This window comes from Mustela nivalis, assembly GCF_964662115.1.
Source record: "Mustela nivalis genome assembly, chromosome: 18".
Taxonomy (NCBI): Eukaryota; Metazoa; Chordata; class Mammalia; order Carnivora; family Mustelidae; genus Mustela; species Mustela nivalis.
This window is the reverse complement of record NC_139037.1, coordinates 45,219,352-45,246,151: the sequence shown is the minus strand read 5'-3', so window position 1 is coordinate 45,246,151 and position 26,800 is coordinate 45,219,352. Positions and strand designations below refer to the sequence as shown.

The 26,800-nt window shown below is 42.2% G+C and overlaps 1 protein-coding gene across 10 annotated transcripts; it reads left to right on the top strand.

Moving 5' to 3' along the window:
- Window positions 1-113: 113 nt before the first annotated feature.
- LOC309852492 (uncharacterized protein) lies at window positions 114-26,356 on the top strand. 10 transcript variants are annotated; one of them, XM_082709212.1, is made up of 6 exons: window positions 114-392; window positions 1,097-1,146; window positions 13,292-13,346; window positions 13,652-13,778; window positions 15,559-15,654; window positions 22,774-26,356. In XM_082709212.1, exons 1-6 carry the CDS (start codon window positions 129-131, stop codon window positions 24,684-24,686), a joined length of 2,505 nt encoding a protein of 834 aa, XP_082565338.1. In that variant the 5' UTR covers window positions 114-128; the 3' UTR covers window positions 24,687-26,356. The 10 variants fall into 10 exon arrangements, with proteins under 10 accessions (XP_082565338.1, XP_082565336.1, XP_082565345.1 ...); XM_082709210.1 differs by having other exon boundaries at window positions 15,556-15,654; XM_082709219.1 differs by having other exon boundaries at window positions 260-470.
- The last annotated feature ends 444 nt before the right edge of the window (window positions 26,357-26,800 follow it).

Here is a 26,800-nt window from a genome sequence, read left to right as displayed (position 1 = left end):
TTTCACAGTTTTTGGTGGAATCTTTAGGGTTTCCTATATATAGGATTCCGCCTCCTTTAACATTTATGCACATTTGCATTTTTCTCCATAAAGAGAAAAGTAAGTTACAGAGACTCTAGGAAGAAGCAATGTTCTCTCAGGGGAACACTCACTCACCTTCCCAGCCTGCACCTGCACGCTCCTGGGGGCTAGAACTCCCACAAATCTCTGGGCTGAGCTCCGTTAGGGGCGGACCCAAGTTGCATGCTGGGAACAATCTGAAACCGCAGAACGCCGGGCTTCGGAAGCGTTTCCACTTTGGGACTGCATTTCCCAGTGGCCACCACGGGGAGTCAGCGATCACTTCCGGCCACCCCAGGGTCGTCGTCGTCGTGGTGTGGCGAGGCCGTCAGGTCTAGGAAGGAGTCGGGGGCTGCTAGAGAGAGGCCTCTGCTGAGCAGGACCCCAGCCGGAGGGACCCGCTAGTGTGGGTGGGCAGACAGAGGCGCTCAGGACAGGGCGCTGACAGGCACCCGAAGGAGCCTCGCCTGAGCGTGCGCGCGCAGCGAGGAGGGGGATTGTGCTACCGCGAGAGGCGGACATGGAGGTGGGGCGGGGGGAAGGCTGCGTGAGGGCGATCCTGGTGCTGAGATGCTATGGTAACGGGAGACGGGGCGTGGGGACACTGAGCGTGCTTTGCTGTGGCTGTGTGTGTGTGTCAGTGGGACCAGTGGGCCCTCCGCTTCCGCCATCTCCCCTCCCAGCCACGTGGCTGTAGCCTACCAATGGACCCAGTAGGGAGGTCGGATACTGTCCCTAGAATGACAGTTTCCCTCTGAAAGCCCAGGCCTGGACTTAGGAGTTTCAGAGCTGCAAGTGCTTGTCTGCGTCCCGCACGGGGGCAGCTCCATGTTCAGAGCCACCGCATTTTCAGAGCACTGTCCCCAGGAACCAGCTTCCAACTCGGGGACCGATTGCTCCTTTTACTCCCATCCCATTTTGTGCGAAATAAGGGAGGTGTGACCCTGGAGGGTACTTTCAAATTTAGTCTGCCGTCCAAGAAAAGCCTGGGGTCTCATGCTCGTTTTTTCCTTCCCCTTCTACCGTTATCCATAAGGACCCCGGGAAGGATGAGAGTATTACTATTGCTGCACATCAAAGTCAAGGGTGAGTTTCTGCTTTGTTTTGCATAAGAAAGGCGTTTTTGTTTTTAGAATATAGAGGTTCCAGTAAATTTTCAGGAAATGTAGGGAGACGTGCAAGTTGACACCCCACCATTTGGTCCCCTGTCGCCTCTCACCTCTTCACTTAATATTCACTTGGTAAATAATTTGGTATACACCAAAAACAGTTTGGTAAATGTGTTCACATCTTCTTGCGCACTCCGTTTTTCTAAGATGACACGGAAATAAACCTTCAGCAATTAATGCTAAAGCTTAATTTTAGACTCTGATTTGGTAAGAAGGAAATTAGTGTTCAGGTAGAGTCACACACTGGATATCTTTTGCTCCGTAAGGGCCTGCTTTTCGAAGAAGAGAAGAATGGAGATGATTAGTCGATTTGAGTCAGGCTGAGGCTTTCAGAAAAGGGAAAGTGCTAGCCAAAGAAGTTGGTATCGGTAAGAGCCAGGATTTTTCCAGGGAATCCCATCAGTGAAATTCGTATCATTGGCCACATCTGTTTGAAGTTTGGCAGCTCTAGTTGTGTGTTGGGTGTCCTTTTGCATGGACCGTGAGAAGCGATACTGTGTGGTTGAGAGTAGGGGCTGTGGACCCAGAGTATCTGGGTTGGAATATTGGCTCTTTCTGGCTGTCTCAGGTTTGTAATGAATGTTAGATGAGTTAATATGTATAAAGCCCCTTAGAGCAGTGCCAGGTTTACAGTAAGTGCTTGGTAACGTTTTAGCTGTTGTGTGTGTTTTTGCTCATTTCTCTCAATTTCTGTACAATATGGGCCTTAGGAATATGTGATCCATGATTGCTGCCTGCATGTTAAGACAAGGAGTGAGATGCTCAGGCGATATAAAAATTCTTGGGGCACCAATGTGGCTCAGTTGGTTAAGCATCTGACTCGATTTTGGCTCAGGTTGTGTGGTCTTGATGAAGTCCCAGAACCTAAGTCAGGTTCGGTGGTGTGAGGAGGTTCGGAGCCGACGACTAAAGAAAGAATTCTTAAGACGTTGGTGCAAAAGGTGATTTATTAGAGCACGGGGACAGGGCCCGTGGGCAGGCAGAGATGCGGCTGCCGCCCCAGGTTGTTAGGAGTGGTTGGTTATATACACAGGAGTTGGGTAGGTGAGGACAAAGGGGTGTTCAGAAGGGCTATTGGGGCAAAGAATACTATCAGGATATTGAAGGCTTAGTTGTTATCAAGTAAAGACAATTGGGAGTCTCCTGGTGGAATGTTACATTCCTGCTATCAAGCATCCTTGTTAATGAGATTTAGGTTTAGAAGAAATTTAACTTTATTTACTTTTCCTTCTACCTCCACCTCCTTCGGTTTTTATGGAGGGGAGGGTAACTGAGTTCTGTGTCTTTGGAAATTGGGCTATTGATTGTTGTAATCTCAAGGACATTTGCAAACCAAGGGAGACTCCTGTTTTGAAGGATTGTAATCTCAGCAAGTTAACTATTTATCATTTTATGGCAGTCAGGGGTGCCTGAGGAATGCTACACCTATGGAGGGGAGCGGATGAAGGGGGGGGTGCAAGACGCCAGCTCTTGCTTTGTCCTCAGCCAGCCACCTGCTCCCTCATCATTCCCCCCTGAACAATTTTGACCCTTAAATCTTTAAGGTGGTTGAAGGTGGAAGGTCTCATCTTCTGTAACTTCTTCGTGCTGAATAGGGGCGTAGAGCTGTCCCTACCTGCTCGGGTCAATCTTGATCAGGGTAGGAACGTATAGGGGAGTTACGAAAGGTGGAGGCAGCTGAATCCAGCGCTGACAGTGAAGAGGCGTCCTTGCGCGCGACAAGGATCGTCTGTCGTGGCGAAGTCATTGTAGCAATGGAGTCTCGGCACCAAGTAGAGAAACATGGAGCAAAGCAAAATATTAAGGTTAATAAGGCGATAAGAATGAGAAGCCCGAAAAGGAGATTTGGCCATAGTCCTCCTTCAAACCAGGAACTTAACCATTCACTGAGAGAGAGAGAGAGAGAAGGATCTTGTAGGGCCTTAATTTGGGTATTCATATCTTTTATTAGTCCTGTGACATTTTTGTGATAGTCTGGGATGTACACACAACATTCTGTTTTGATGATTGCACATGTGCCACCCTGGGCTGCTGTCAGGACATCCAAGGCCATCCTATTTTGTAGGACTGCCTTGCGTATCTGTGACACTTCGGTATTAAGGAGGGAGATGCCATTTAGTGGATCATTGAGTGCCTTTGTAGTATATTTATTAAGGGCTTCTACATGCCACATGACATCCTCTAGTCCCGCAGATGGAACAAAGATGGATGCTAAGTGATCATACCATTTAAAAACAGATCGTGTCCATCTTTGTTTCAAGTTGGGGAGATTAGCTGGAGTTGTAATGGTTTTAGTAATGCGCCCATGAGTCCAGGCAAATCCTCAAGTACAGCGACCTATCCATTCTGGAGGAAGCCAGGGCCACAGGTTGGTTCCACATATCCAGTGGGTTCCATTTGGAGCTGGCCATCTGATGCCAGGTCGCCTTACCCAGTCAGTAGCCTGGAGTACTATAAGTTGGGAACACACTTCTAGTGATAGCCATCCCAGATAACGTGTGTTATTTGCCCAAGTACCACTCGTATGATTTCTTTGTTCCCAGCATAAAATTGCCTTCTGACTGAGCCGTCCAATCGTGGGTGTAAGCCACAGATATGTATCCCGGATCTGACATATGCCATCTTCAGTATAGCGATAAGGAGGGTTTTGGAACTTAGGCCCATATTTGATTGGGGAGTTATGGCTTCCCCTTTCCTTCCAAATAGCTCCATGGGCATGTAGTACCAGGAAAGCATATTTGGAGTCAGTATAAATGTTAATTCTTAGGCTTTGGCAATTGCAAAGTGCTAGTGAGCACTATGGCACACCTAGCTTTTCTTATTCTTTCTATGAAAACTACTGTCATCAGAAAACCAACTGTCAGTCGTATTTTTAACAGGGGCATCTTAAATCTGGACAAATAGAGTAAGCAAGATCAATAACCTCTGAACATTTTTGCTCTATAGAGAAAGAAGTACAGTGGTCAGGTTCAGGCATACAGGTTACTAGGTTTAGTGTAGCCCAGTATTTAATAAGTTGGCCTCCATCATCCATTGGTGGCCTTTGGCTTCTAAGACAAATCTGGACCTGATGTGAAGTTATTACAGTCAGGGACTGTTCCATAGTGAGGTTTGAGGCTCTTTTATGAGGGAGGCTGTTCTAGGTTTTGCTAAAGCATCTATTTGCAATTGCACCTCAACAGAGGTGGCCTCTAGGATAAATATGACAAAGGGGTGAAACCAATATGAGTGGTCCAGCCTTAACAATATCCTGATTACAGAGGATCACTGGCAAGTGAGAAAACTTGTCAAGAGATAAGGGGAGTCCCCCATGGATCATTCAATCCAATCATAAAGAAAGTGGGGTCATCCATTATCTCCACAAGTCCATAGTTAATCCTATGGAGTGCGATAGGTTGGCTTTTAGGCAATTTCATTATCCCAGCCATACACAAGGTGTTAGTCAAGTTATACAATTGTAGGGGAATCAATCCCATTTTTCCAGTTGTTTAATCATGTGCCGTGGGCTCTGCTAATATCCCCACAAAATAATAAGATCAACTAAAGAAGCTATTGTGCAACTTCTCTGAAGTTTACCTCAAATTGTATAGCTTAGGTAAACATTTAAAGACAATCAAATCTAGAATTTAACACCCATAAAGGTGTGTTACTAAAACATAATTTTTTTTCTCTCTAAAATAACCCTCATTTCCAGAGATAGCCAAATCAGGACTAATTCACTTGTGAAACAAGTCCAGTTTTAACAAACTTGGCCTAATTATTTACATAAGCTCAGCAAGAACAGTGACTGTGATCAATAGATCTTTTAGAATCTGCTTTGCTGGAACTTTGTATAAGGAATCTCTAGGTTGAACTTTTAGTAGCCTATCTGGGCCAGAAGCCAAGCCCTGTACTTGCCACCAGGCATGCCTGCAATACCTGTTGATTTGGGTGAGTTCCTCTTCTGAGTCTCCGCACCTACCAAGGAGTGACATTCTTTACTCACCCGGTGAGGCTGCTGGGAACTCTGTAAGCAAGGTATCAGGCCAACAGTCCCAACGGGCTTTATGGCTCCAGGTTTCATAAAGTCAACCTTAGTTCCTTTAAACTGTCTGGTCATATCTGAGTCTTTTCAAATATGACATCCCAGTCAAAGCCTTGGTAAAATAACCCGTGTTTCCAATTCTTTCCTGTTACAAGGAGAACAGATTCTTATTGAACTTATGCAAATGACTGATTGCCACGGAAGAAAGAATACTTACTAAGACCTTTTGGTTTCAGAGGGTTCAGATAGAGAGAAAAGCTTGAATGCTTTGAGCACTTTTACAAATGAGCACTTTTACATCTCTATAAGTTACAGATAACTAGGAAAAAGTATCCCTAGTCTGGAAGAGCAAACATTAGAGAGAACCAGCAATGTTTAAAGTAAGACAAAACATTAAGAGACACAACACTATAATCTTTTAGTTCATTTAGTCCCATGTTACTAATTCTGGTGAATGCGGCTTTAGTCAGTTTTGGAAATTCTTACCCATTTCAGTTTTAGGATTTTCAAGTATATCAAATATCTGTATTTGTCCTGAAAGTCCTTTATAGGAATCTCCTTGAAGATAAAACTCATTTTACAAGAGAATTAAAACAATTATAAATGACAAAAACTCAGAATGGATATGGTTAGAGCTAAAGAGACACGGGAGTTTACAATTTAGCTGCAAGGAAATCAGGTTATTTCTGTGATACATAACATTTCCATAATTACAGTATCAAGCGATGATCTCTCAAAACATTAAAACTTTAGGAAGTGCGTAGAATCTCTAGAATAGTTACAGCATTTTCCCAAATGTAACCCAAGGTTTATCATTGGTTCAGTAGTACTTCATGAGCAACTTCACATACCAAGGAAAAGCCTGAGTTAAAGAGATTTACAATTTAAATCCTGTCAACATTTGCTAAAATTTTAGAAAGTTTTAAAGCACATGCCTAAATATAATTAGGGATGTTAAACACCTGATAAAACAAAACATAGAAACTGGGTTTTCTGGGCAGGCAAAGAGAAAACCATTTACATTTCTTAACAGCAGATCAATTGATCTAAGAAAACATTGTCCTTTTGAACAGAGACAATTTCAATCTTGTACCAATGTACCTTTACAACCCATTTATTTCAATCTTAATCCATTCTTGACCATAGCTAAAATTCCTTTTCTGAAGATTTCCCTTCACAAACCATCTACAACTTTCCTTTGCATTCAGGTTTTGTCCCAAGTCATTCCCTTCCAAACAACCATCTCATTTAGGACAAAATTACCTTCCCTTACCTTCAACAAAATGTATTCCCATTCCTTAAATCTTTCTTACATATCTCCTACTTTCCTACATACAGTTTCCCTTTATTTCCATCAGTCTTAGTTACACTAAGCAGAACTTTGTATTCTTAGAAACACCTTTAGTTATTAACCAATTGTGAACTGCTACAACAGAATTCTTCAGGTGGCAAATTTATGAATCAGTTAAGTGGAAAACAAGTTTACCAGCAGACTTAAATACTCTTAGTTTCTTTGCAGTAAGAAGTCAAAAGCACAAACCTACATCCAATAATTAATGACTTAGCATTTTATCCTGTTTGGTTAAGATACAGATGTCCGCAATTTAATTCCATTTGTCATCCAAGCAAAACTTTAAAACTTTCAGGTTACCAAAGACTTTGAAAGCTACTTCAGCAATTACCCATTAGAACTTTGAGACAGACAAATAACCATCAGTTTAGTCATTTCTTTGCTAACAAATTTTAACAAGTAACATAAGCTTATTTAACCTTCAGTAAACTTCGATAGAATAAAGCTTCACATTTACTGCTGTTAACTTCAAAGATGCATCTATCTTAATTAAACCAACAAACTTAACTTAGTTTCAATACTGATTTACGTTCCACCTGGGCCCACTCCACTTTGAATGTTTACCTGAGACATGCGTGGGAAGATCTGGAGTGGGGAGGTGTTCTTGCTCCTTGACAGTGAAGAGAGAAGGAGCCGTGGTGCATGATCTAGAGGCTAGTTATGCAGGCTGCACGCACCTTGGTGCAGAAACAGAAGGGGAAAACAGAGGAAACAAAGTGCTGCCACGAGGCAGAGAAGGGATTCCCGGTTTCAGAGCTCATAAGCCCCAACAGAGGAGCAGACGCCATGCTTTCCCACCAAGCAAGGGGGGAGGGGTTAGGCAGTCCAAGTCAGGCCAGAGAACACAGGGAAACTTCCCCGAAACAAAGAGAGTTTCGGCAGCTGCTTGGGAATATTCCTTATGGTCTCTGTCTCGAGTTAGACCAACACCCAGTTGGCTCCAGTTATAGCCATTAACACGGGAAGTGAGTGAGGGAGAAGCCCCCACATCTATTAGGAGAAACAGAAAGAAATAAAGCCAGAGTCCCCTTTGCTAGGGATGGCCCAGCAACCTGGGTTTACTAGAAGAAGGCTTATTTACGTAATTATCATCGAATATGTCAGGAGAAAGTTTACAGCTGACTCATTTGGGCAAACACATTCCACAAAAGCCCCTTAGTCTGGGGTCCTGGTGCAGAGCAATGAAGGCCTAGGTATGAGCTATGCAGGCACCCTAGGTCCATTTGCCCTGCTTCCTGCAGAGATCTAACTGATAGATCCCACTGAGGCCATGCAGTGTTACAGGAGCTCAGTCCTTTCCTAAGTTTTGCAATCCAAATTATTTCCAGTGGGTTAAAAGGCACCCCAAGGTAGAGTCCTTGGGAACTGAAGAAGCCTACTGAGGCCATGCTTCCAGAAAAGTAATGAAGGTCCATTACCAAATCCCCCCTGACTCCTGGGTAGCGTCCCACGCAGGATATGTCAGAGGTTCCTGTGTGTCAAAAGCGACCAGAGGCGTCCCTCAAGATATCGCTATTGATCACCATCCTGCCTTCCCTGGGAAGACATTCCTGCCATAAAAGGCCCTGGAGGGGTGCCGGCGTCCCTCCACTTCCCCATCGCATCCTAGGCTGCTGATGGGTGCCCGGTGAATGGACCAAAACGCTTGTGCCATGCTATCCTATGTCCTGAAGACTGCATACTGTTTTGCCATATTAACCCACAAAAACGCTAGAGAAGTTTTGGAAAGGGAAATTACTCAATTTCATAGCTTTAGGCGGGTTGCAGAAGACACTGACGAGAAACAGAAAAGACTGAAATCCATCATGGTCTATGCGACATTCCAACACATGTGGTCCTTACAGCCAACTTCCCTAGGAAACGGTCCCTGGTTGCATTTTAATTCCAGTGGAGGTCTCGCGGCCAGAAGTGGCTAGACGGGGCATGTGGAGGGGATCACATTAGATCAGTCAGGAGGAAACCTCACACGGGAGTCTTAAGATTGGCAGCCGTCCTGGTGACTTAGGTGGCTGTCCTGTGCCCAAGAGAGACAACTTTCTATAAGAACATGAATAGAGTGAGGCCATCAAGTTTCTGGGTCTTATTGCCATTCCTGCCAGGGTACTAGCTTACAGCCAAAAGGCAGACGCTCTCCTCCCCGTGGAGTAGCCACGGGCTAGAGGATTACAGCCTGAGCAATTGACATGCAAGTGTTCCAATAAGACCATACTCCTTGAAAAAGCCCTGGAATGAGCGTAAAGGAAAAGGAGAGAAAGTACTCACCAATTTTGCACCGAAGCTCAGAGTCCAAATGTAAAGACTCACAAATCTCCTGGCTGGCTCGCCAAAAATGATGAAGTCCCAGAACCTAAGTCAGGTTCGGTGGTGTGAGGAGGTTCGGAGCCGACGACTAAAGAAAGAATTCTTAAGACGTTGGTGCAAAAGGTGATTTATTAGAGCACGGGGACAGGGCCCGTGGGCAGGCAGAGATGCGGCTGCCGCCCCAGGTTGTTAGGAGTGGTTGGTTATATACACAGGAGTTGGGTAGGTGAGGACAAAGGGGTGTTCAGAAGGGCTATTGGGGCAAAGAATACTATCAGGATATTGAAGGCTTAGTTGTTATCAAGTAAAGACAATTGGGAGTCTCCTGGTGGAATGTTACATTCCTGCTATCAAGCATCCTTGTTAATGAGATTTAGGTTTAGAAGAAATTTAACTTTATTTACTTTTCCTTCTACCTCCACCTCCTTCGGTTTTTATGGAGGGGAGGGTAACTGAGTTCTGTGTCTTTGGAAATTGGGCTATTGATTGTTGTAATCTCAAGGACATTTGCAAACCAAGGGAGACTCCTGTTTTGAAGGATTGTGATCTCAGCAAGTTAACTATTTATCATTTTATGGCAGTCAGGGGTGCCTGAGGAATGCTACACCTATGGAGGGGAGTGGATGAAGGGGGGGGGGCAAGGCGCCAGCTCTTGCTTTGTCCTCAGCCAGCCACCTGCTCCCTCATCAGTCTCAAGCATTGTGGGATCAAGCCCTGTGTGGGTCTCCATGCTGGGCATTGAACCTGCTTAAGATTTTCTTGCTCTCCCTCTGCCCCTCCCTCCCCTTCTGTCTCCCTCTCTTAAGAAAAAAAAGAAAAAAGGGCTTAACCTGAGTTGCTGTGACTCCATTTATGGTCTCAGGAGACGACAAATCCCTTCAAATAGTATACGAAAGTGTTATGGTGGATTTGGTGGGGTAAGTGTATAGTTTCATGAGATTATTTGAAGCATGCATGACCTAAAAGGCTTGTACTCATAGGTGTAGATCAGTAGTTCCTAACAGGGGGTGATTTTGACCTCTGGGAGACATTAGTGATATTTAGAGGCAGCTTTGGTTCCCACACTGGGGGCCAGTGATAGTTGGAACAAATAAGTAGAGGACAGAGATGCTACTAACATTCTGTAGTGCACAGGAGAGCCCTCCCCACCTTCCTTCCCGCCCCACCCCCAAAACAAAGACTTTCCTGGTTTAATATGGCATTAATGCTGAGGATGAGAAACCCTGGAGTGCTATTTAAAATGATCTTGTACAAACTGAGTAGTTAAGCAAATACACTAGACTCGTGATGGAGTATTATGCACTTAGGAAAATTACGTTCCTAAATAATCATGAAAAGAGAAAACATTTGCTCTCGTGTTAAGCAGTATTCATGTTAGGGACAGTAATACTCAAGAAGATGTATACGAGTCCCATTTACTAAGCAAGGGCATTCTGTAAGGATTCTCTCCAAAATGATGTTTTCATCAGTTTCTTAAGAAAACCAAGCCTGGTACTGTGTATATGCATATGATTTTCTTACTCAGTCTGCAGGTGCCACTTACCTGCATTGTGTTTTTTCAGAAAAGAATCTTGATCATGGAAATTTCTGATTGTCTTGGTGAGAAACAGGTAAAGGAGGTTAGAACTGGTTGCTGTTACTTGTGATAGTCACATTGATTTGTTGACTCTCATGACAAGCTCAGTTCTTTAATGACTGAAAGTACCCACTTCCTGATAGCTCTGTTTTTGTTTTTATGGTTTAATTTGGAAGTAGCTTTACTGTGGGTCTTTGTTTGTTTTAGAGAGACAGCATGAAGCAGGGGGAGGGAGGGGCAGAGAGAGAGGGAAAAATCTTCGGCTTCAGGCTCAGTGTGGAGCCCCATTCAGGGCTCTATCTCACAACTCTGAGATCATGACTTGAGCCATAATCAAGAGTTGGATACTTAATTGAGTGAGCCACCCACGCACCCCTTTATTGTCTATTTTTGATGATGGAATAGTGCAAAACTTATTTTTAAGGAACTTAAGAAGAAAGTTAAAATTACAATACCACCCTCTAGAGGTAGTCATTATCTATGCCTTGGTTTATATTTTTCCAATTTTTGTGTGTGTGTGTGAATGCGAGCGTTTTGTTTCTGTAAAATAGAATCAGAATCAGTTCAAAATCAAACCAAGCCATTGTTTTCATTTATTTCTGGGCCTGTTAGAGAGGGCATAACACCATTGCCTCTCTCTGAGGCTTCTGGCCTGGAAGACTCCTTTTCTCCTTGTCTTTCTGAGAACCCTCTTTGCTAATGTGATTCTTTAAGAATTTCATTCTCCAAATTAAGCTCTGAATATTTTTGGTTAGCATTCTAAAAAAGAATAGGCCTTACACTATATTTTGTTGAATGACTTACACAAGGGAAGGGGAAACCGTGGAGTTAAGTTTCTTTAACAAACGTAATCTTTATCCTCAGTTAATATGTGCCATAATGCATTTCCATTGAATTCTCTTAGTATTCTTTTAGGTTTCTTATTTCTCCAGCACAGAAGTGTGAACAAGAGTAACTTTAGAGCAGAGGTTGACAGAGCCCAATCAGAAAAAGTCATCTCGTGTACTTTGAACGTTTACAGGAAAGACACCTCTTTTGGCCTATAGTGTCACAAGGCTTTGACCAAATTATAAGCCCATGGAATTTCTATAGAGTTAAAGAAACTGTTGGAAAATTTGTACCTTACTTAGAAATTCTAAATCTGTTAGATGCAAAGTGTTTAATAGTAGAAGATGATACAGTGGCTGTGTAGGGAATATTGTAGCCAAAATAATAGTTTTATTATTAGTTAAACTTTAAAAAAAGATTTTATTTATTTATTTGACAGAGAGAGACACAGCAAGAGAGGGAACACAAGCAGGGAGATTGGGAAAGGGAGAAGCAGGCCTCCTGCCAAGCGGGAGCCCGATGCGGGGCTTGATCCCAGGACCCTGGGATCATGACCTGAGCCAAAGGCAGACGTGTAACGGCTGAGCCACCCAGGTGCCCCCGAAGTAATAGTTTTAGAGATAATAAGCTTTTCTGTTAAGAGGACATGTGAGACTATCAAATGTATACAGGACATTGCTTGGGGCCTACAGACATTTTTTCCTACAAATTATTGTAAACTGTTCAGATAAATATAGATATTTCAGTGTTGATTCAAGGATTGGGAAATAGGGGCGTCTGGGTGGCTCAATGGGTTAAAGCCTCTGCCTTTGGCTCAGGTCATGATCCTAGGGTTCTGGGATCGAGCCCCGCATTGGGCTCTCTGCTCAGCAGGGAGCCTGCTTCCCCCCCCCTCTCTCTGCCTACTTGTGATCTCTGTCTGTCAAATAAATAAAATCTTAAAAAAAAAAAAAAAGAAGAAGAATTGGGAAATAAAGGAAACAAACCCGTTAAGTAAAAACAAGAATTTATTAGAATATCCTGAGTTTTTCCAAGTTCATAGGGAAGTTGTTTAAATCAAAGTTTGTTTCATCTGACATAGAGAACAGCTTCCTCAGGAAAAAATACATATACATATAAGTGTACACATACATATATGTATGTGTTAATGAATATAACTATATATACATTCCAAGTTACCAACGTACCATAGTTACAATTGTGAAGCACTCTTAAGCAAAAAGTAGAGAATTGGGGCCACAATACAGTGACAAGAACTGTTAACATGAAATGTAATTTTCCAGAATTTTTTTCTGTCAATGTCTATTAGTCTTCACATGTATACACATGTTTTATAGATGTAATCATATTCTGCATCCTGTTTTGTAACGTGAGTTTTCTGCTGACCATGTATCTTGAGCATGTACTGACTACTTAGTATTCTGTTATGAGGATGCCCTGCCCTGTGTAACCGGCTGGCTTTGGGGGACTTAGAAAGCCAAACTCTGCCTGAGTAATTCCATCTACATCCTTCCCAGTTTTCATGCCTTGCCTTACTTCTCCCAGTTCTGAGTTCACAAAGAGGTTCTGATGTGGATGATGTGACCCATTCTCAGCCCTGAAAGGTGGGATGGCAAGGGGGAGGAGGATCTGCACAGAGCAGGATAGGGGGGCCCAGTCCTAGGCCTAGTCATGCTGTCCCAAGATTGGAGGATCCCTCATGCTAAGATATTTTGGAGGACAGCATGTTCCCCGGGGCTTGGGAGAGCTTGATTTCATCCAGACTCCTCATGTTTGATGCCAGTTTGTATGGGGAATGGGAGGGAAAGGCAGAGGGACAGAGGGAAAGGGAGATTGTGTGAAGCAGAAAGAGATAAAAGAGGAATTTTAGGGAGTAGTTGAGACATAAAAATGGAAGAAAAAATTGTTGTATTAATATGAGTCACTTAGAGAGCACCAAGGCACAGCTTGGCTTGAGCCCTTTGTTTTTTCTCTCTCTCTAGGAGGGGAAGCATGAGGAAGATGTACCAATTTTGTCATTCTAAAAACATGGCCTATGTAAGTCGATATTTCTTCTCTTCTCCCGAAATATAATGACTTTTTTTTTTTAGCCATTCCCTGCCATGCGGGTATCAGTAAGTCATCCCACAGCACCCAGCAAGTGTGCTGTGCAGCCGCAAGATGCCTCAGGAACCAGCAGGCACGCTGGGAAGCGGCATATTGTCCCTGTCCTGCGTGGCGGTTCTTTGCCTCCTCTCTCTTCACCTTGCGGTAATTTCCTTCAGTTTCACGGTAATGCATGTCTCTTCACCTTGCGGTAATTTCCTTCAGTTTCACGGTAATGCATGTGTGTGTGGTTTCAGGGATCTCTGTCATTCGGGGACGTGGCCATCAGCTTCTCCCAAGAGGAGTGGGAGTGTCTGGACCCTGCTCAGAAGGCCTTGTACAGGGACGTGATGTTGGAGACCTATAGCAACCTGGTCTCCCTGGGTAAGACTGTCCCCCAGTAATAGTTCATTCTAAAGATTAATATTACAATAAAGGGATGCCTTGGTTAAGCATCTGCCTTCAGCTCCGGTCACGATCCCGGGATCCTGAGATCCAGTCCCACGCTGAGCTCCCGGCTCATTGGGGAGCCTGCTTCTCTCTCCCCTGACCCTGCCCAGTGCTCTTGCTTGCTCTCTCTGTGTCTCTCTTTCTCAAATAAATAAATAAATAAATAAAAATCCTTAACTAATATTACAATAAAATCAGTATTGAACAGTTGTAATTAATAATTTAAATTTTAATAATTAATTTTGTAATTTAAAACAATAATTTAATAAAGTATTAACGTCTCTTCTCTGGAACATCAGCTTGCTTCACCGTGAGTTTCAGGGCCATCTTTTAAGAAATAGGTGAGTTCCTTCTTGTTCCCAGAGGAAATCGTTTGGAATTTGTCGGGTTGAAAACGGGCCTATCTGTTTTTACAAATTTAGGGGCGCCTGGGTAGCTCAATTTGTTAAGCATCTGACTCTTAGTTTCAGCTCAGGTCATGATCTCAGGGTCATGAGATTGAGCTCTGTGTCGGGCTCCACGCTGGGTGAGGAGTCTGCTTGAGATTTTTTCTCGTTCTCTCCTGCCCCCTCTAAAAAATATTACTACAGATTTAACCAGATCTCAACCAAAGGTTTTCGGTTTGTTTTGTTTTGTGGGGTTTTTGTTTGTTTGTTTGTTTGTTTGCTTGTTTTTTAGTATTTAAAAAGTTTTTTTCAGGATGCCTCGGTGGCTCAGTCAGTTAAGCATCTACCTTCAGCTCAGGTCACTTATCCCAGTGTCCTGGGATCGAGCGCCGCATTGGGCTCCACACTGAGCATGAAGCCTAAAATTTTTTTTCTGTTTCTCTGCCCCTCCTTCTCCCTGCTTATACTGTCTCTCTAAAACAAACAAAGAGGGCGCATAGGTGGCTCAGTGGGTTGGGTCGCTGCCTTTGACTCAGGTCATGATGTCAGGGTCTTGAGATCAAGTCCCACATCGGGCTCAGCAGGAAGCCTGCTTCCCACTCTCTGTCTGCCTCTCTACCTACTTGTGATCTCTGTCAAATGAATAAAATCTTTAAAAAAATAAATAAATAAAAATAAAACAGAACTCCACAATAAAGCAGCTTCCAAATTAAACCACAAAAACAAAAACAGAGCTATCAGGAAGTGGGTACTTTCAGTCATTAAAGAACTGAGCTTGTCATGAGAGTCGACAAATCAATGTGACTATCACAAGTAACAGCAACCAGTTCTAACCTCCTTTACCTGTATCTCACCAAGATAATTAGAAATTTCCATGATCAAGATTCTTTTCTGAAAGAACACAATGCAGATAAGTGGCACCTGCAGACTGAGTAAGAAAATCATATGCATATACACAGTACCAGGTTTGGGTTTTTTCATTAAGAAACTGATGAGCCTGTTTCTCCTTCTGCTTGCTGCTCCCCCTTCTTGTGCGCTCTCTCTGACCAATAAATAAAATTTTATAAATAAATTTGGGATGCCTGGGTGGCTCAGTTGGTTGAGCCGCTGCCTTCGGTCAGGTCATGATCCCGGGATCCTGGGATCGAGTCCCACATCAGGCTCCTTGCTCGGCAGGGAGCCTGCTTCTCCCTCTGCCTCTGCCTGCCTCTCTGCCTGTGCTCACTCTCTCTGACAAATAAATAAATAAAATCTTTAAAAAATAAATAAATAAATTTCTACACCATATGTCATGTCATTTCTCTTTTTGTTTGTTTGTTTTTAAGCAGAAAGTTCCATTTCTAAGCCAGATATGATTATCTTCCTGGAGCAGGAGAAAGAGCCCTGGGTGGTTTTGAGGAGAGAAACAAGTGGATGGTACCCAGGTGAGTAGAGGAAAAGCCAGCAAAGAGGAGCAGGAGGGTCAGAGAGGGGTCATACCCCTGAGATGTGGTTTGGAAAAATGCCTTCAAAGACCCAAGGCCTGTTGGATAAAAATGCCCGAGATCTGAGAAGGAAATAAAGACCACACAGTATGGGCTCTCACAGGATCTCTATCTTTTGCTAATTATCTCTAAGTTTTGTTCTTTTATTTCCTCTCCTTTTAGTGGAGTGACCTTTTTTTTTAAGATTTTATTTATTTATTAGAGATCACACGCACATGAGCAGAGGGAGAGGGAGAGGGAAAACCCCAACCAGACTTCCACACTGAGTGCGGGGCCTGCCGAAGGGCTTGATCCCACGACCCTGAGAACATGACCTGAGTCAAAATCAAGAGTCAGACACTTAACTGACTGAGTCACCCAGGCACCCTCCCCGGCACCCTAGTATATAACCTTTTAACATATTTTGCATCCATCTGCTTTCTAACTCTGCTTTTGCATTTAAATTTCTAAGATTTATTTACTTATTTATTTGACAGATCACAAGTAGGCAGAGAGAGAGAGAGGAGGAAGCAGGCTCCCCACTGAGCAGAGAGCTCAATGTGGGGGCTCGATCCCAGGACCCTGGGATCATGACCTGAGCCGAAGGCAGAGGCTTTAACCCGCTGAGCCACCCGGCGCCCCTGCATTTAAATTTCTATATGTGTTTCTAGGATCTAAAAAATGTTTTCATATATTCAGCAAATATTTATTGAGGGTCCACTCCAAGCAAAGCACTGTGCTTGGCACTGTCTGTACAGTGAAATGAGCATGACTGACAGAGTCATGCTCTCATGGACTTCACCTGCCCTTGGTAAGACACGGATCAGTCAAGTAAGCAGATGAGTAAGTCAGTACTGTTGGGAATGATGCTGTTCAGACAGGTGTACAGGAGCAGTGCGGGGAGAATGACAGGGTTGGGTGGTTAGGGAGCATGTCTTGAAGTGGACGTGCTTGCACAGAGACGTGAAGGAAGGGTTCAGGCCACAAATCTGGGCAGGAGCATTCTAGTCTGAGCAGGACACACAGAGGCCTTGAGCAGGAAATGGTCTCTTTATGCCTGGGAGCAGTAAAAAGTTTCGAGCAAAAGAGACGAAGGGATGGTGGGAAGGGAGGTCTGGGAGTTAGGCCAGGACCGGATCCTACAAGATTCTGATTATCATTGTGAAGAACACAGAATGTTTTCTAAGAGTTTCTTAGAGCCATGTTCTGATCTATGTTGAGAGTGATCCTCACTTCTTAGTTTTTAAATAAACTAAGTATGACAAGGACACAGAAAACTGCAACACAGAGAATTGCATGATTAAAAGTACCTACACTTGTGGGGTGCCTGGGTGGCTCAGTGGGTTAAAACCTCTGCTTTCGGCTCAGGTCACGGTCCCAAGGTCCTGGGATCGAGCCCCGCACCGGACTCTCTGCTCAGCAGGGAGCCTGCTTCCCTCTCTCTCTGCCTACTTGTGATCTCTGTCAAATAATAAAAATTTAAAAAATATATATAAAAAAAAAGTAAAAAAATAAAAGTACCTATACTTGTAACCACCAGGCCATGAGTCACAATTTTGCCAGCTGTTTTGGAAGCCTGTTGTGGGTTTCTTTGCACTCAAACTTTCTCCTCCCTGCAGGAAAGGTTTTCTCTAGGGTTTTATTGTCTGAGTGAATATCTCCAGTCTGATTTCATTTTACCTATCGTTTTAAAAAGTCTTTTAAGTCTCTTTTAGATGAAAGGTTCCTCTTTGGTTTTTTGTGAACTGTTTTTTTCTCGATTAAATTAGAGCATTTGTCCTGTAGTTTCAGACCATCTGGATTTTGCTGACAGCATCTTGTTGTTCTGGAGGAACATGTTCCTCTGTCTCCTCTGATAGGTCCAGAACCTTAATCAAACTTTTGGGAAACTTTTTTCCCCCTAGGTGATGGTGACACTCTTTAGTCCATTGACATGTGATGTCTGGATTTCTCGTTCTAGTGATATCAGCAGCCACTGACAGGCAGTAACTATGTCCCTTAATTCGTCAGAGGTTGTAAATTGGTGGATATTCGAAATCTGTCATTTATTCTTTATTAGCTGGAATGCATGTGTAAAAAGAAACTTCACCTTATTTACTATTCACTCAGTTGTACAGCTCATATGAAAATTGAAGATAAATATTCTTTTCCTTTGTTTACTGATTTTCTAAATAACGAGTTGGTTTCTTACATCCTTTCAAAGGTGACCCTTTTGGGGGCACCTGGGTGACTCAGACGGTTAAGCGGCTGACTCTTCATTTTGGCTCAGGTCATGATCTCAGGGTTCTGGGATCAAGCCCCGTGTTGGGCTCCCTGCTCAGTGGGGAGCCTGGTTCTCCTTCTGCCCCCCAAGCTTTTCTCTCTCTCTCTCAAATAAATGAATAAAGTCTTTGAAAAACAAGAAAGAAACTAGATTCGCCAGTTGTGAACACTTGGCCACCTTTGCTGTATGTATTTATGTATCTAAATGTTTGAAACCTTTTTTGCTGAACCACTTGTAGGTCTAAGTCACTGATGTTTTGACACATGGTACCTAAACATTTCACTTTGCATCTTCTAAGAATAGGAAAGTTCCTAATAACCTTCCTAATTAGCTTCATTATCTTAATTAACCTAAATAACATACCATTGTCACACCTAAGAAAATCACCCTATTTCAGGAGTATCATCTGCAGCTCATCATTCACAGCTCACAGCTAAATTTCTCCCATTTCTCTTTAAAACTTTCCTTTATTTGGTTTTGTGGGAGTGTGTTTCAATTTAAGATCCAGTCAAAGTTCATGAATTGATTTATGGATCGGTTTACTTTTACTTTTTTTTTTTTTTTAGGCTTTTTTAGTCCCTTTTTATCTGAAGAGCTTCTGTGCCTTAAAATTTATTTAAATTTAAATTTTTTAAAAAATCTGGCTTTTAGGCACCTGGGTGGCTCAGTGGGTTAAGCCGCTGCGTTCGGCTCAGGTCATGATCTCAGGGTCCTGGGATCAAGTCCTGCATCGGGCTTTCGGCTCAGAAGGGAGCCTGCTTCCCTCTCTCTCTCTCTGCCTGCCTCTCCGTCTACTTGTGATTTCTCTCTGTCAAATAAATAAATAAAATCTTTTAAATAAATAAATAAATAAATTTGGCTTTTATCTCTCTCTCTCTTTCTTTTCTTTTTCTTTTTTTTTTTTTTTAAGATTTTATTTATTTTATTTGACAGAGATTACAAGTAGGCAGAGAGGCAGGCAGAGAGAGAGGGGAGGAAGCAGGCTTCCTGCTGAGCAAAGAGCCCTATGCGGGGCTCGATCCCAGGACCCTGGGATCATGACCCGAGCCGAAGGCAGAGGCTTTAACCCACTGAGCCACCCAGGCGCCCCTCTCTCTTTTTCTAAGTCCAGGCTTGTTTACTTAAACTATGACATTCTGAATTTTTTTTTTTTTTGAGATTTTATTTATCTATTTGACAGACAGGGATCACAAGTAGGCAGAGAAGCAGGCAGAAAGAGAGGAGGAAGCAGGCTGCCTGCTGAGCAGAGAGCCCAGTGCAGGGCTCGATCCCAGGACCCCGGGATCATGACCTGAGCCGAAGGCAGAGGCTTTAACCCACTGAGCCACCCAGGCACCCCTGATTGGTTCTTTTTAATATTTACGGTTTGTTTTCAGAGGTCTCACTAAGATCATCCACTCTTTACTCAAGTCTAGTGAGTCTCTTTATGATCATTACTTTGAATTCTTTATCAGGTACATTGCTTATCTCTGTTTCATTTAGCTCTTTTGCATTCTTCCATTTGGGACATTTTCCTCTGTCTTCTCATTTATATAACTCTGTTTCTGTGTATTAGGAAAGTCAGTTATAGCTCTTGATCTTGAAAATAGTGACCTCTGGGCACTTGGGTGGCTCAGTGGGTTAAGTGTCGACCTTCGGCTCAGGTCATGAACCCAGGGTCCTGGTATCAAGTCTTGCATCAGGCTTCCTGCTCAGCTGGGAGTCTGCTTCTCCCTCTGCTGCTCCCCCTGCTTGGGCTTGCTCTCTCTGTCAAATAAATTGATTGAATCTTAGGAAGGAAGGAAAGAAAGAAAGAGAGGTAGGCAGAGAAAGAAAGAAAGTCCTGGGGTGCCCTGGGGTGCAGTGTCTGTTGTTCACCAGAACAGGCACTACAGGGTGTCTCTTGTGTGGGTTGCCTGTGCTCTGCTGTTGTGGCAGAGCCTCTTTTGCCTTCAGCCCATTGGTGGCAATGGCTCGCTTTGCCTCTTCTGGGTAAGGTTTGGTCTCTGTGCTGTTAAGGGGTATGTTGGGCGTCACTAGGGGCTTGCAGATTGGTGGTGTCAGCAGTCAGACTCGATGCCTGCTCTCAGCCTGTCTACTGGGACTGTAGTTGCACCACCTTGCAAGGCACTCTCTCTGCCTTTCCCCCTGAGAGGGGGTGAAGTTCCCTTGCTCACTGGTAGGCAGGACTGGCAGTCACACTGCCTGCTTGTAGAACATCTGCCAGGGCTGAAGGTGCACTGATCAGCAGAGGACTCTCCGTACTGCTAGCTATAAGGTTTGGTTGCTGGAACTGTGGGTACACTGGTGTGTGTGCTTATCCTTCCCCTGACCACAAAGCAGGAGTCCCTTTGGAGTGGCACTTGTCCCGACTGGGGCTGCTTGGAAGGTGTGTTGGGACTGGAGCCTCTCTGGATTGCAGTGGGTTGGATGGGGCAGATCCTCAGGAGAATGTGAAGGTGGGGCATGCAGTGCAGTGCTAGAAGGGTAGGTGCTGCGTGTTTGCACTGGTTTCCTAAAGCTTCCAGCTATCTAGGCAGTGATTGGGGGTGGGCAGGGAATGGTTCCTGCTGGCTCTTTTGTTCTTGGCCAAGTTTCCCAAAGATCCGTGTCCCTCCCTCACACATTCTAAGATTAGTAAATAAATGTTCTTCATGTATACCCCAGGTGCTTTTTCAAACTGCTTTTTCTATGTTGTTATCTGAGCAGGTTGTTTGTTATGCTGGCTCTAAAAGGATAGGGACTCAAGTTTCCTGTCACCCTCTGGCTCTCCTAGAACCAAACCTGCTGATTTTTAAAGTACCCAGAGTTAAGCCCCACTGATTGTAAAAACTCGTGAAATTAAGCCCCACTGGTTTTCAAAACCAAATGTAACGGGACTCATCTTCCCAGTGTGGGTCCCCCATTCCTGGGGTGCCTGGTGTGAAATCTGATCCTCTTCTTTGTGTTTGTGGTGTCCCTCCTGTTTGTGGTTATTCTCACTGGGGGTTTGGTTCCCAACTTCATCTCCACCCCTTCTACCCTTTTTGATGTGGCCTGGTCTATGCCATTACCTGTGGAAAGTCTGTTCTGCCATTCTCAGGTCATTTTCATGGTTGCACTGATGTGGCTGTTATCTTTGTGTGTCTGTGGCAGGAAGTGAGCCCAGGATCCTTCTAATCCACCATCTTTCAGAACTCTCCCTATATCCTCTATATTTTTGTTGAGCTTTTCTATTTTTCCATTTGTTTCAAGAGTATTTGTGTTTGCTTATTGGAACATTTGCATAATTATGGTTTTAAAGTCTTTGTCAGGTAATTCAAACACCTGGTATTTCAGTGTTGGCATCTGTTCATTTTCTTTAACATTATGATATATTTCGGCAGGCGGTCAACCTAGTTAAAGTTCCAGCTTCAAGTTTCTATCTGTTTGCTATGGTTTGTTTTCCCACAGTGACATATATATGACCAGTGGGGCTCAGATGTGCATTTGTTCCCATTTGAAACAAATAATATGAGAGTGGTTCAATTTATCAACTTCAGTAGTTTTGAATGAATGATTATTATGATAAGCCTTTCCCAGTGGCTCATTTTTGCATTATATACCTTTATTCTCAGCCTTACTTCTTTTATCAGTACTTTTCCAATTACTTAACACCTACTGTGTGCTATGAGCTTATTATTCAGTGGTGAATTCTATGAGGATTGTGTCTCCTCCTAGGCAGATTTAGGAATAAGAAAATATACAGAATGAGAAATGAGCTATTGAATGAATGAATGTATAATTAAAACAGAATTGTGAGGGCAAGGAATGAGACTCTTGAATAGAGAATAAAGGAGAGGGATATAATTAGATGGGCCCAGTAGGAAGGCATTTCTTTTGAGTCTTAAAAATGAGACTGTTGTCTCCTTCAAGCAACTCATGCCACAGGATTCTTGTGTGATGGATGAAACAGTCTGACCAAAGCATGAAGATACTGAAGAAATCACTATAATGTTCGGAGCACTAAAAGAAGGCAGTGGGGTAGGGATAGGGTCCAAAGGATGACAGTGGCTTCATAGGTCTTGTTATCCGTGGTAAGGGTTTTGGATTTTAAGAGTAAAGACTAACCATTCAAAACAGTTTTTAAGTGTGGATCCTTGAACTTTGATCTGCATCAGAATTATCTGATAGAGATGTTAAAAATACGGCATCTTAGGACTTATTCCTAAAAATTCTGATTCTTTGCATATGAGTTGCTTGAATATCAATACTTTTAACAAGCCTACCAAAGGATTTTGATTAACACCTAAATTTCATAGTTCATCCCTTCCCATATTATGAGCATCACCATCTAACATAAACTTTCTGCATTTTTGGAGCTCTTCTTAATCCTTTTTCAAATACTCTGGAAGTATATTTTATATACTTCACTATATATTTAAGAAAATTTTTTTTCTAAGACAATTATCATATGATCTGTCTGATATGAGAAATTTGAGAGAGAAGGCAGAGGTTTGGGGTAGGGAAGGAGAAAATGAAACAAGATGGGATCAGGAGGGAGACAAACCATAAGAGACTTTTAATCTCACAAAACAAACTGAGGGTTGCTGGGGGGAGGTGGACGGAGAGGGTAGTTGGGTTATGGACATTGGGGAGGGTATGTACTATGGTGAGTGCTGTGAAATGTGTAAGCCTGATGATTCACAGACCTCTACCCCTGGGGCAAATAATACATTTATATGTTAATAAAAATAATAATAATCCAAAATTTTTTTTTCTATATGTATATATATTTTTAGAGTTATATGCTCTTCAGTGGATTTTGTACATGTGTGTACAGAAAGATAAAATGTGTTTGCTTTCTCCTTTTCTTTCAGAGTTGGAGTCAATTTATGGAGCTGAGAAGTTACCTTCAGAAAATTATACTTATGAAATAAATTTTCCTAAACTGGGTATAAAACAAATAAGTAAAACTCTTGGCCTCAAGGCCTCCAATTTTAGAAATGACTCAGATAGCAAAAATAGATTTAGGAAACAACAGGGACATCAAGAGGGGTATATCGGTCAAAAGATAATAAGCTATGAAAAAATGCATACTTCTCATCCTTCTTCTGTTCACACTACAGATAAGCCATATGAATGTAAGGAGTGTGGAAAGTACTTTAGTCGTGGTTCAAATCTTATTCAGCATCAGAGTATTCATACTGGTGAGAAACCATACGGGTGTAAGGAATGTGGAAGGGCTTTTCGACTTCACCTACAGCTTTCTCGACATCAGAAAACTCATACTGGTGAGAAACCCTTTGAATGTAAGGAATGTGGGACAGCCTTCCAGTATCAGTGCCAGCTTAGTGAGCATCAGCGAATTCATACAGGTGTGAAACCGTATGAATGTAAGGAATGTGGGAAATTGTTTTGTCGTGGTTCAAACCTTATTCAACATCAGAGCGTTCACACTGGAAAGAAACCTTTTGAATGTAAAGAATGTGGGAAGGCCTTTAGACTCCATATACAACTTATTCGACATCAGAAATCTCATACTGGTGAGAAGCCCTTTGAATGTAAGAAATGTGGAAAAGCCTTTACTCTTCTCACTCAGCTTAATCGCCATGAGAATATTCATACAGGTGAGAAGCCATTTGAGTGTAAGGAATGTGGGAAGTCCTTTAATCGTGTGTCAAACCTTGTTCAACATCAGAGTATTCATTCTGGAGTGAAACCATATGAATGTAAAGAGTGTGGAAAAGGCTTTAATCGTGGTTCAAATCTTATTCAGCATCAGAAAATTCATTCTAGTGAGAAACCCTTTGAATGTAAGGAATGTGGGAAGGCCTTTAGGTATCATTACCGACTTACTGAACATCATAGAATGCATACTGGTGAGAAACCCTTTGAATGTAAGGAATGTTGGAAGACCTTTAGTCTTCTGACACAGCTTACTCGACATCAGAACATTCATACTGGTGAGAAACCATTTAAATGTAAGGAATGTGGCAAGGCCTTTAATCGTGGCTCAAGTCTTGTTCAACATCAGAGTATTCATACTGGGGAGAAACCCTATGGATGTAAAGAATGTGGAAAGGCTTTTAGACTTCATCTACAACTTTCTCGACATCAGAAAACACATACTGGTGAGAAACTCTTTGAATGTAAGGAATGTGGGACAAGCTTCAGACGTCAATACCAACTTATTGAGCATCAGCGAATTCATACAGGTGTGAAGCCCTATGAATGTAAGGAATGTGGAAAGAGCTTTAGTCATGGTACAGACCTTAGAGTACATCAGAGAATTCACACTGGTGAGAAACCCTTTGAATGTAAGGAATGTGGGAAGGCCTTTAGGTATCATTACCGACTTACTGAACATCATAGAATGCATACTGGTGAGAAACCCTTTGAATGTAAGGAATGTGGGAAGGCCTTTAGTATTCTGACACAGCTTACTCGACATCAGAACATTCATACTGGTGAGAAACCATTTAAATGTAAGGAATGTGGCAAGGCCTTTAATCGTAGCTCAAATCTTGTTCAACATCAGAGTATTCATACTGGGGAGAAACCCTATGGATGTAAAGAATGTGGAAAGGCTTTTAGACTTCATCTACAACTTTCTCGACATCAGAAAACACATACTGGTGAGAAACTCTTTGAATGTAAGGAATGTGGGACAAGCTTCAGACGTCAATACCAACTTATTGAGCATCAGCGAATTCATACAGGTGTGAAGCTCTATGAATGTAAGGAATGTGGAAAGAGCTTTAGTCGTGGTACAGACCTTAGAGTACATTAGAGAATTCACACTGGTGAGAAACCTTTTGAATGTAAGGAATGTGGGAAGGCCTTTCGACTTCATTACCAATTTCTTGAACATACAGAATCTATACTGGTGAGAATCCCTATGAATGTAAGGAATGTGGGAAATGTTTTACTTGTGGTGGTGAACTTAGAGTACATCAGAGGATCCATACTGGTCAGAAACCATATGAATGTAAGGAGTGTGGGAAGGCATTTAGTCGTAGCTCAAACCTTATTCAACATGTTTAAATTCATACTGGCGAGAAGCCCTATGAATGTAAGGAATGTGAAAAGGCCTTTAGCAATAATTACGAACTTCCTGTACATCAGAGAATTCATACTAGTGAGAAACCTTATGAATGTAAGGAATGTGGGAAAACTTTCAGACTTCAGTCTTTACTGCCCATCAGAGAATTCATACAGGTATGAAACCCTATGAATGTAAAGAGTGTGGAAAGACCTTTAGTTGTAGCTCGAACCTTATTCAACATGAGAGGATTCATACTGGTGAGAAACCTTATGAATGTAAGGAATGTGGAAAGGCCTTTAGACTTAGGTCAGTTTTTATTGCCCATCAAAGAATTCATACAGGTCTGAAGCCCTATGAATGCAAAGAATGTGGAAAAGCCTTTACTGTGAATGGTCAGCTTACTTGACATCAGAAAATTCATAATCATCAGATGTCCCATGAATATAAGGAATGTGGGAAAACCTTCACTGGATACGAACAACCTACTCAACATCAGAGAGTTCATAGTGGCAAGAAGTCCTATGAATATAAAATGTGGGACAACCTTTCATCATGGACTGAGATTCACTCAACAGCACAGTATTCCTACTGGTGAAAAACTTTGAGTAGGAGAAATGGGGAAAGATTTACAGTCAAAGCAAACACCTTAGTGTTGAGAGGACATTCTGGTGAGAAAGTCTTTGAATTTAAAGAAATACAGAGTAGCCTTCATGTTCACAGTTTACTAATCATGAAAGATATTTTCCTAGGTATTTTAATTTCACACACTTAGAAAAGCCTTCAAACTCAAACTGGAGGAGAACTTGTTGGAACAAACGTAAGCTAACATGTACCTGAGGCAGGTGCTTTATCACCACTGCCATTTCACTACCTGCATGACATTAGGTGCCTATCCTCTTTGTGCATTATTTGTAAATGGCAACAATGGTGAGTGCATACTAGTGCAATTACGGGAATAATTGTATTACAATATGTACAAAATCCTTACAAGAGTACTTGGCATATGCTTGTGTTCATAAAGAACAGCTTTTATGTTTCATTAGCATCATTGTTGATGACACAAAAATTATATTATTGTGTATAATTTAGAAAAATCTCATCTATTCCTAATTATTAAGTTTTAAATAAGTACTGTATAAAATTTTATGGTAAGTAAAAGAATATGAGGATTTTCATTAAGAGTTCATTCCTTAAGTTACATCAAAAAGTTAATATTGAAAAAAAAGTTAATTTTGAAAAGAAATCCTATGGATTTAGGGAATGAGGAGATGTTGAAAAACCAGCTATTGAGTTAGTTTTTGAAGTGATTTGTCTATAAAAATAAGATGCAGAAAATGTATAATTTATTTCCCTGTCCAGAATTTAAGATAAATATTGTGAAAGATCAAAATAAAAGCATCCATTTATATATTCAACCTTATGAAAATTGCTGCACATATGAAAAGTTGAAAGAATGAACACCCATGTACCCCTATGTAGATTCAAAGTTGTTAACAATTTGACACATTTTTCTTTATATTTTAGGTTGTACCATTGAGAATATGTTTTTGACCTCATGATACTTTCCCCTTTATTACTTCAGTATGTCTCCCAAACATAAAGACAATCTCATATAGAGCCATAGTACCATAATTACCCTTAAGGAAATTCTCCATAATTCCACAGTATCTATCTTACCAGTTTCTTCTAAGATGTCTCTAAGATGTCACAGAGGTTTATTTAAGTAGAATGCATTCCAGATTCTGTACTGTATTTTGTTAGCATTCTTTATCTTTTAGTCTACAACAGTGACTCAGAATTTCTTGGGTATCAGAATCATCTGTGGATATTAGTAAAAATACAAAGGTCCAGGCCCACTG

Bases quoted from the DNA above. Each gene is read 5' to 3' on its own strand.
- LOC309852492 (XM_082709210.1), top strand. From the start codon at position 129: ATGTTCTCTCAGGGGAACACTCACTCACCTTCCCAGCCTGCACCTGCA. The intron at 1,147-13,291 runs GTGAGTTTCTGC...CTCTCTCTCTAG, and splicing joins GCTGCACATCAAAGTCAAGG to GAGGGGAAGCATGAGGAAGA. The intron at 13,779-15,555 runs GTAAGACTGTCC...TTTGTTTTTAAG, and splicing joins TAGCAACCTGGTCTCCCTGG to CAGAAAGTTCCATTTCTAAG.